At 58.2% G+C, this 9062-nt stretch overlaps 3 protein-coding genes across 4 annotated transcripts; all 3 read left to right on the top strand.

Annotated features, from left to right (window-relative positions):
• Positions 1–115: 115 nt before the first annotated feature.
• On the top strand, positions 116–3144 carry LOC113979863 (golgin subfamily A member 7-like; the record flags this gene model as incomplete). The annotated part of the gene is made up of 5 exons (XM_027707138.1): positions 116–361; positions 772–924; positions 1186–1287; positions 1671–1734; positions 2119–3144. Coding segments are annotated over 4 exons (549 nt in total), but the record flags the coding sequence as incomplete, so codon positions are not given.
• Positions 3145–3418: 274 nt separating this feature from the next.
• GINS4 (GINS complex subunit 4) lies at positions 3419–7858 on the top strand. 2 transcript variants are annotated; one of them, XM_027707135.1, is made up of 8 exons: positions 3419–3543; positions 3691–3777; positions 4044–4157; positions 4396–4493; positions 4820–4908; positions 5224–5314; positions 5391–5496; positions 7745–7858. In XM_027707135.1, the coding sequence occupies exons 1-7, from the start codon at positions 3427–3429 to the stop codon at positions 5485–5487; spliced, it is 693 nt and encodes a 230-aa protein (XP_027562936.1). In that variant the 5' UTR covers positions 3419–3426; the 3' UTR covers positions 5488–5496; positions 7745–7858. The 2 variants fall into 2 exon arrangements, with proteins under 2 accessions (XP_027562936.1, XP_027562937.1); XM_027707136.1 differs by lacking the exon at positions 7745–7858 and adding an exon at positions 7226–7244.
• Positions 7752–9056, top strand: LOC113979861 (protein phosphatase 1 regulatory subunit 3C-B-like). The gene has a single exon (XM_027707134.1). It carries the CDS (start codon positions 7788–7790, stop codon positions 8643–8645), a length of 858 nt encoding a protein of 285 aa, XP_027562935.1. The 5' UTR covers positions 7752–7787; the 3' UTR covers positions 8646–9056.
• Positions 9057–9062: the final 6 nt, after the last annotated feature.

The following is a 9062-nucleotide window of genomic DNA, read 5'->3' as shown; positions in this document are numbered from 1 at the left end:
CCGGGCCGGACGGGCGGGCGGGCGCCCCGGCCGGGCAGGGGCCGGTCCCGCGGGATCGCCGCGCGCGGGGCAGCGGCTCCTGCGCGAACCCGCAGCGGAGGCCGTGGGGGGGCAGGGGCGGGGGGGGTCGCGCCCCCGTGTGCCGGGCCCAGTCCCGGTCCCGTGTCTCGGTCCCGGGAAGGCGGCGGGTTGGCAGCAGGGGAGCAGAGTGTGCCCGCTGTGTCTGCGCGAACAGAGCCGGCTCTGCGCCCCCGGGCGTTGGCACCGTCCCCTCCCGTGGAATCCTGCCCGTCCTGCCGAGCGCGCTCCGAGGCCGCTCAAGTGCTGCCTCAAGTGCTCTCGCTTTGCTCGACGCTGCCAGGTGTGAGATCCTCAGCTGACAGCAAAACAAAAAGCTGCTCTCTTTCTGTTGCTCCACTTTTTCCTCGCCCTCGTTCCTTTACTGTGATTGTTGGGGGTGTTGTGTTTTTTTGGGGGGTGTTTGGCCAGCTCCGTGGGCAGCAGGAGTGCCCAGGCACTCCCCACCTGCTTGTCTCTGCTGGCTGTGGGCTCAGGTTCTCTCTCGGTGGCTGAGGGGTGTTGAGTGCTGCTCTGAGGGGCTCTGTGTGCACGTTGTGCTCCAATCCAGGCCCAGCCCGAGCACAGGAGCTGCACCCTGAGACTGGGTGTCCTTCAGGCCGGGGCTCTGAGCACAGTGCAGCTCTTCCAGGAGAGGAGGGGGGTGTCTGAGGGTGTGGGAGGCTGTGACAGCCCCTCTTGCTTCTCCTGCAGATTGACAGGCAGCAGTTTGAGGAGACGGTCCGGACGCTGAACAACCTCTATGCAGAAGCTGAAAAACTTGGGGGCCAGTCTTACCTGGAGGGGTGTCTGGCCTGCCTGACTGCCTACACCATCTTCCTGTGCATGGAGACACACTATGAGAAGGTGTGTGTTTGCCTCCCCTGCGGGCAAGGACCTGGGTCTGGGGGGTTTTCCTGTGACCTGCAGTGCTGTGGGACACATTCCTTGTGGATGTACCTCAGTTTGGGTCCCCTTGGGGTGTCCCTGAGTCCCCTGGGTGCTGCAGGGATTTGCTGTCACACCAGGTGTGTGCTGGTTCCCCGTACCTGTGACACTGCTGGCTCTGACTCGTAACTAGGGAAGGCTGAGGAAGGAGCTGTGACTCCTGTGCTGTTCTGTTGGCAGGTTCTAAAGAAAATTGCCAAGTTCATCCAGGAACAGAACGAGAAGATCTACGCTCCTCAGGGCCTCCTGCTGACAGACCCCATTGAAAGAGGACTCAGAGTTGTATCCTTTTGTGGCTTCTGAGATTGTCTCCTGGCTCGTGCTCCCTGTTTGTCTCAGTGTGGCACCTCTGTTCAGGCCTGGTCTGTGACACAGCAGACCCTGGGATTAGTTTTGGTGCTCTCTGTTGTGTCCTGGTCTCTGCTCAGGTTTTGGTACATTAAGATTTGGCAGATGGAAAGGCACTGAAAATGTGGTGGGACCCAACCTGACAGGGCATCTCACATGGGCTGTTCCCTTTGTTTTGGAGCTCTGAGACCTCCCTTAAAACAGCAGGAATGAAGCAGAGGTCAAAAGTCCCATCATCCTGGTGTTTTCTTGCCTTTTTTTGGTTATGTTTTCATAATCTCTTTATGATGTGTTTCCCTAACAGCTTTTCTGTGCAGATTGAAATTACCATTTATGAAGACAGAGGCTTGACCAGCGGAAGATAAAACTGTGGAGTCTCAGGTACCTGTTACCTTGATCCCAGATCAATCCCAGCCTCTTCTCTGTGCTCAGAGGAGATACAGAACATCAGAATTACTATCCCTGGCCTTGGAAAGCTCAAATTGGAACTGTCTGTCCTGTCTTAGGTGCTCTGCAGGTCCTGGGATGGGGGTGTCAAGTCTGGGGTGTTGGCAGTGTGTGCAGGAAAGAGGGAGGAAATATTTATGCCTGTTATGCAAAAAGAAACAGGATAAAAGTCTTTATTTCCTGTTGGACAAATGAAATCCAGAGTGCTGAGTTCTGCTCAGGCTGCTGCTGCTGCCTCTCCTCCCGAGATGACAAACTGCAGCTGTGGAAGGGTTTGACTTAGGAGGAGTTTCTAATCCTGTGAAACTTCTCTTGCAGACGACAGCTCACCGGTGGACTCGCTGTACCAAGGTTCCCCTACCTCCTACTTTAGAGCATCATTCCTTTCTCTGCTGCCAGATCCACAGTGCCATCTACTACAAGGACTAACTTCCTCAAACTGCTCCCCAGGGGGTGACTCAGCTGGTCAGCATCCACTTTACAGGAGATTTTGAAGCAATGAAATCACTTTTTAGTTTTGTTTCGGCTTTGGGATTTATTTTTTCTTTTCTTCTGAAGAAAAAGCAGAAGTGGTAGAGCTGCTTTCTCCCCTGAAAGAAAGGGGGCCCTCAGCCCAGCCAGGAGGGACCCAAGGCAATGCCTCTTGTAGGAAACCAGAGGGCAAAGTGCTCCTTGTGTGGATGTGTTGGTTGTCCCTGGAAGGGGAGGAGTGGCCAGACCTGAACCCTGGTGGTCTTTGGGCCTGTTGGGCTGTGAGCAGTGAGCACAGTAAAGTGGATGCTGAGCCAATAAACATAACAACTCCCACCCTACTCTGATTAATATGTGAAGTGTACAACTGTTTCTTTATGGGTTTATTATCTATAAATTATAGGAAAACATGGCTTTGACGAGCTGTTAGGTGTCGTGTGAGGTGGTCTCCCAGTGCTGGTGCTGCAGGAGCAGAGCTGTGCATTCCTTGGCAGCCTCGTGCATGGACATTGCTCAGCACCATGGAGGGCCCACAGTCCCAGCTGGCTTAATCCTTTCCCTTCCATCCTTTTCCCTGATGAAAGCCTGGGTTTAGGTGCCGGGTGTCAGTGTCCAGTTGTAGAAGGAACTCAGGAGTTCGGAAGAGGCAACTAAGCAGGGGCCCAGGGGCTGATTTGATGGTGCTGCAGGTGCTAATACTGGATCTGGAACTCCAGGCTCATTCCTCAGCCACTGTGGGGTTTTGTTTGAGATTTGTTTAATATTTTCATTGTATAAAAACTTGTTTTTTCTAAACTGTGTAACAGTGTTTGCCTTTCACAGCTGTTGCAATATTGGCAGAAGTACTGATCAGTAAACCTTTTCTTAAACCGAGTGCGGGTCTGTGTGGCGGTGCCGGGGGGTGAGCGCAGGGCCGGGATCGGGGCCGGGGCTGTTCCCGGGGAGCTCCCGCGGCTTCGAGGGTGGCGATCGCTCCTGCCCGGAACGGTTCGCACCCGGAACGGGGGGACACGGGCAGCGGGGGCCGGGGGGGCTGGGAGGGGGGGAGGCGTCCGCTCGGACCGAGAGCCGCGCGCCGGACCTGCCTCCTGATTGGCTGAAGAGGCTGCCGCGCGTGCGCAGCCGGCGGCGGGCGGGGCCGCCGTGAGGGCGGCGATGGCGGCGGCGATGGCGGCTCCCGGCGGGGACGAGGCGGGCGCGGACTCGGACGGCGGCAGCAGCAGCGAGGAGCTGGTGCTCACCCCGGCACAGCTGATCCGCAGCCTGGAGCAGGTGCGGTGCGCCGGGGAGCGGGGGGCGCTGCGGGACCGGGCCGTGTGCGGGCCCCCGGGCTCGCCGCGGCCGCGTTTGTGCCCTGCCGGGGGCGCGGCGTGTGGCAGGGGCGCTCCTCGCTCACGCTGGCAGCCTGCCTTCTTTCAGGCCTGGCTCAACGAGAAGTTCGCTCCGGAGCTGCTGGAGAGCAGACCCGAGATCGTCGAGTGTGTCGTGGAGCAGCTGGACCACATGGTGGGTTCTGCAGGGCCGGGGGGCGGCACAGGGGCCCTCGGTTGGCTGGACTGGCAGACACACGCCTGGGTGTCTCTGGGACAAAGGCTCTCTGAGCACCCTCTCTGAGCTTGCCCTGGGGAGGGGCTGAGGGGTGCAAGAACACTGTGCTTTGGGTCACCAAGGGCAGCCACGGTCTGATTCCATGGGTTCTGTGTGCAAAACCTGTCTTGCTCTGTGTTTCTTGCTGTTTCAGCCACTCGATGTCTCTTGGCTTTTCCCTGCAGGAAGCAAACCTGAAGCGGGCCAAGAGAGGAGACCTGAAGGTGAGCGTGCACCGCATGGAGATCGAGAGGATCCGCTTCGTGCTCAGCAGCTACTTGAGGTGTCGGCTGGTGAAGGTAACACTGGCTCTGCAGCCCAGGGGGGAGAAAGAGGCACTGCTCAGAAGGAGGGATTCTTACCCATACAAAGCCTCTTCCTTCAGCAAGACACTTAGTTAAAGCGTGTTCTCTCCTTGTTCTCTGAAGTGCAGCCCTAAGGAATGGATTCTCTGGGCACACCCCCCTGTGGTGGTGAAGGGAGATCACAGCAGTGTTGGTCACTGTATCATTCTTTTGGATTTTGTTCCAATATCAGATAGAGAAGTTTTTCCCCCACATCCTGGAGAAGGAGAAGTCTCGAGCTGAAGGGGAGCCCTCCATCCTATCACCAGAGGAGTTTGCTTTTGCTAAAGAGTGAGTAGGTTTTCGATGCATCTTCCTCCCTTTTTGTAGATTACAGAACTCACCTGTGTGTTATGCTGAACAGTTCTTGAGACTGAGAGCCTTAAGACAGGTCTGAAGTAAGGATCAGTGTGTTTTACCGGGAGGTTTTCCTTACGGGCAAGAAAAGACAGCTGAAACAAAATAAACCCGAGTCAGTTAGTTGCCAGGGTAAGCCAAGGGGCCTGTCTCTGGCTGTGCATGTGGGACCAGGAGCTGTTGCTTGCTGGCAACGACAGCACTCTCCCTGCAGATTTGTGTTCCATTAAACCAGTCAGTGCTCCAATGGTTTGTTTCAGGTACATGGCAAACACAGAGGCTTACCTGAAAAACGTGGCCCTAAAACACATGCCACCCAACCTGCAGAAAGTGTCTCTCCTAAAATCAGGTGAGTCCATCCAGGTTGAGCTGAAAATTGTAGCGCCAGGGCAAAGTGTGGGACAAGCCCCAGAATGTGAGGGCTTGTCCTCCAGCTGCTGCTCAGGAGAAACAAAGGATGTGCTGACAGTGCTGTAACACAGCTCTGTGCTGCTGCCAAAGGGTCCTGCTGTGTCCTGCTCTGCAGTGCTGCCTTGCCCTGAGGCAGGGCACACGTGTGCTCAGAGCTGTCTGGAGTTCCCTTTGCTGTCCCTCAGACCCCTTGGTGTCCCGCGGAGGAGCATCAGCAGGGGCTGAGCTTGTGCTCTGAATCCATTGTGTGCAGTTCCGAAGCCCAACCTGGACTCCTTTGTGTTCCTGAGGGTGCTGGAGCGGCAGGAGAACATCCTGGTGGAGCCAGAGACGGATGAGCAGAGGTGGGTGGGCTCGTCCCCGCGCGGGTGGGTGTCACGGTGGACTGGGCTGCAGCTCAGGTGCCGCCTGTGCCCACAGGGAATACGCCATTGACCTGGAGGAGGGCTCGCAGCACCTGATCCGCTACAGGACTGTGGCCCCGCTGGTGGCCTCGGGGGCCGTGCAGCTCATCTGAGGGGCAGCGGTGAGTGCGGGGCGGGGGGAGCAGCTGCCACGACCCCTCCCCACACACACACAGCCCGGGGCTCCCTGTGGGTCCCCTCCAGGGGAAACCAGGGTGTCCTGTGGTACCTCAGACAGGGGCTCGTGTTGGCCAGGGCAGGGTCCTCCCTGCATGGCCTGTGTGAGGGGAGCACCTTCTTCTGCCAGGCAGGGGGTGACATAGGGCATCTTGTAGTGTGAGTGGCTTTGCATGTGTGTGGTTTATAGTCTTCCTAATTAATCCATTTAGGTAAAGAAGATTCTTTCAAGTATAGACGTTAAGAGGAGGCTGGGTTTAATCCTTAGGAATCAGTAGCACATTCCCCAGCACAGCCCCCCAGGAAGGGCTGTGGGTTGTGCCCTGCCCGTATTTACAGCCAGACAGCTTCACAGAGGTGACTGGGGCTCCCAGCCAAAGTCCTGGTTAATCTGCTGCTGCGGGAGCGTGCTCCAGGGATCTGCCTGAGCACTGTCTGGGTGGCACGTCTGGCAGCTTTCTCCTTGGCCCTATTCAGTTTGACTGAACACTAGTCCTGACAGCCCGTGCTTCCCTCCACGCTGCATCTCACGTGGCTGCTGCACTGCAAGCATGAGTGGCACTGTCCTCCTCTGGCAGCTGAACCTCAGCTGACCTGGTGGTATCCAGAGTGCCTTTGGTGCAGCTCCTCTCTGGAGCCTGGAAGTGGCACACAGCAGTGTCCTCACAGGCTGGGCAGGAGAGTGGCTGGTAGGCTCAGATCACTCAGGCTCCAAGTGAGAGTCAGCTGTGGCACACCTGAAAATGCTGCTACCTGCTTTTGTGTCCTTCCCTGACTAAATACTGGGACACCTCTGGAACTGCTAACACTGCACCTCTGTTCTGTCTGTGCTGGGGGAAGGAGGTGTGTCCACAGCTGTGTCGAGAAAGTGATGGTTTTTAGCTTGTAGTTTTAGGCAGAGAAGATGCAGCAGTGCATTGCATCTTAATCTGTGCCACTGGGAGAGACTGGGCACAGTGGGAGCATCTTTCACAGGGCCTGCTGTAAAACTTGGGCTCAAATATGTTTCCTGTTCCCTGCTCCCCCCCGGGTGAGATGGCTTTGGTTTGGTGAGTGATTAGCTCTGAATGCAAAGTAGGTAGATGGTGAAAGAGGTCGAAGGGAGGGCACTGATGGTGAGCTGTGATTTCCCTGCCTGAGCCGGATCTGCTCTCCCAGGGTCCAGAAAAAGGTGGGGCAAATGGTTTCATTGCCAGGAAGACACTTTCAGATGTTTTGCTGACAAGCTGGGGCTGAACAGCAGGTTTTTGCCGGCCGAGCACTGGGTTCACCCTCACTTTGGTCATGCCCTGAGTGGTGTCTTGCCTTGTACTGGGGACATTCAGACACGGTGGTGATGAAAAGCCATGTAGAAATACTGATAGGTCGGTCAGTTGTGTCATGAGCTGATGAAAATCTGTGCTGTCAGCAGGAACAATCAGGGCTGCTTAACATAAATGGCTAGACAGCTCTGGGGAGATTAGCAGGGAGTACAGGGCAGGGGTGATCTGATTTAGGTGACAGTCTTTAGTGTCAAGGAGTCACATGTGAGCCGAACAGTGAAGGTGATTTTGAATATAAATGTCAGGGACACCAGAGTGCTCAGGTGTGAGCAAATTTCTTTCTCAGTGCACACAACTAGGGTAAGAAGCTTCTGAGGATGAGCCCAGGGTCTGGGCTTTTCTCTGTTGTTAGACACCCTGGAAATAGCTGTCTTTGGACAGGCACCTGAAAAGGGATGTACAGAGCCCTTCTGAGCCTCCCCCATTGAAGACAACGCGAGAGGAGCGTGCTCCGCTTCCTCCCGGTGCTGGTAGTTCCATAAACATTTGTCTTCCAAGAGCACTCGCGTTTTCCCTGGCACCAGGAGCCCTTCCTGTGCCGTTCCCGGGCCGGGCCCGTTCCCGGCCCCGTTGCCCCCGGGGGTCTCCCCGTTCCTTGCCCGCTCCGGGGGGCGTGGCTGGGGGCGTGGCGGGGCGGCCCCTCTGCGCTGATTGGCCGGGGCGGGGCGGCCCCTCGGCGCTGATTGGCCGGGGCGGGGTGTCCCGGGCGCGGGCGCTCCCACGGCCCCATTGAGGCGGAGCCGGCGCGGCGGGAGCGGAGCGGAGCGCGCGGGACGGGATGAGCTGCGGCGAGTGAGCGGGGCCGGGGCGGGCGGGGCCGGGGGGCTCGCCGGGGCTGGCGGCCGGGGCCTGACCCCCTCTTCGCCTCTAGGCTTTTCCAGGTGTGCGGCAGGCGGGCTGTCGTCCCCCCAGCCATGCCCGTGGACCTGGCCGTGCGGCTCTGCCTGAGCCACTCGCCCCCCATCCGCAAGCTGCTGAACTCCTACGAGGAGCTGCGGGGCAACCGAGGCCGCAAACCCCTCCGATCCTGTCTCAACCAGAGGCCGAGCGCAGAACCTGAGCCCGAGCGGCGAGACAACACCAAGAGCTCCAAGGGCCAGAAGAAGAAGCGAGTCGTGTTTGCTGATATGAAGGGGCTCTCGCTGACGGCCGTCCGCTTCTTCTCAAGGATCGAGGAGGACCTTTGTGACTTGCAGCATGCCCTGTCTGACCTTGCCTCCTTCCGCCCCAGGCTGTGGGACTCACGCCCAGAAGCGTGCAGGTACGTGCTGGACTTCCCACAGCCCTCAGTGGACTACACGGCTTTCCGCAGCAGCCTGCACAGGAACCTCGTCTGCCTGGAGAGCTGTGTGATCCAGGACCGTGCTCTGTCAGGGACAGTGAAGGTCAGGAACATTGCCTATGAGAAGAAAGTGGCCGTGCGCATCACCTTCGACGGCTGGAAGAGCTTCCGGGACGTGCCCTGCCAGTACATGCACAGCACGTACGGCTCGGCCGACACAGACATCTTCTCCTTTGAGCTCACCCTGCCCAAGCCAGCCGGCGGCCGCAGGGCCACAGAGTTCTGCATCTCCTTCCAGTGTGGACAGAAGACCCACTGGGACAACAACCATGGGAAGAACTACAAGATCCGCCACGTGGGCGGATCCTCCCGTGCCGTGAAGAGTGCCAGTGGGGCCTGGGAGCATCTTGGCACCTCTGGGGCTGCCGCCCTGGTCCTGTCTCACCTGCAGACCTGGCAGCGTTCAGAGACCCAGGCTCCTTACTGGTAGGAGGGCAGTGTGTGAAGACATGTAGGTCCCCTCCACGTCCCGGACATGGTACAAGGGTCTTGGAGGAAGGGTCAGCTGCAGAAGATGCTGCTCACAGTTTTGTCAGCTCCTCCACGGCTCTATGAGCAGCTGCCGGTCTCTGCAGAAGCTTTTTCACTGCTGGCTCCTGCCGCAGAGGCTGGAGGCTGCTGCTTGGAGTGACTCCTGTAGGTTCTTGCAGGTGACAAGGAACGGGCTGTGGGCCGGAGCCACCCAGGGAGCCACGGGGCCGGTGCTGCCCAAGTGCCTTGTGTGGAGAGGGCTGCTGGGGAGAGGGCGGGCTCCTCGTGCTCCACCGTCCCGAGAAGGGCTTAGCGCGGGGCCACCGGGCCGAGAGCGGCGGGGGCACCTCCGGTCGTTGGTGCTGTAACGGGGAGT

The sequence above is a fragment of the Neopelma chrysocephalum genome, unplaced genomic scaffold (genome assembly GCF_003984885.1).
Source record: "Neopelma chrysocephalum unplaced genomic scaffold, ASM398488v2 Primary Assembly neopelma1_90079, whole genome shotgun sequence".
NCBI lineage: Eukaryota > Metazoa > Chordata > Aves > Passeriformes > Pipridae > Neopelma > Neopelma chrysocephalum.
The sequence above is the reverse complement of the archived record's forward strand: the minus strand, read 5'-3'. Positions and strand labels throughout refer to the sequence as shown.

Coding starts and splice junctions, on each gene's coding strand:
- GINS4 (XM_027707135.1), top strand. CDS start 3,427: ATGGCGGCGGCGATGGCGGCTCCCGGCGGGGACGAGGCGGGCGCGGAC. Junction 3,544..3,690: donor TGATCCGCAGCCTGGAGCAG/GTGCGGTGCGCC, acceptor GCCTTCTTTCAG/GCCTGGCTCAACGAGAAGTT. Junction 3,778..4,043: donor TGGAGCAGCTGGACCACATG/GTGGGTTCTGCA, acceptor TTTTCCCTGCAG/GAAGCAAACCTGAAGCGGGC.
- LOC113979861 (XM_027707134.1), top strand. CDS start 7,788: ATGCCCGTGGACCTGGCCGTGCGGCTCTGCCTGAGCCACTCGCCCCCC.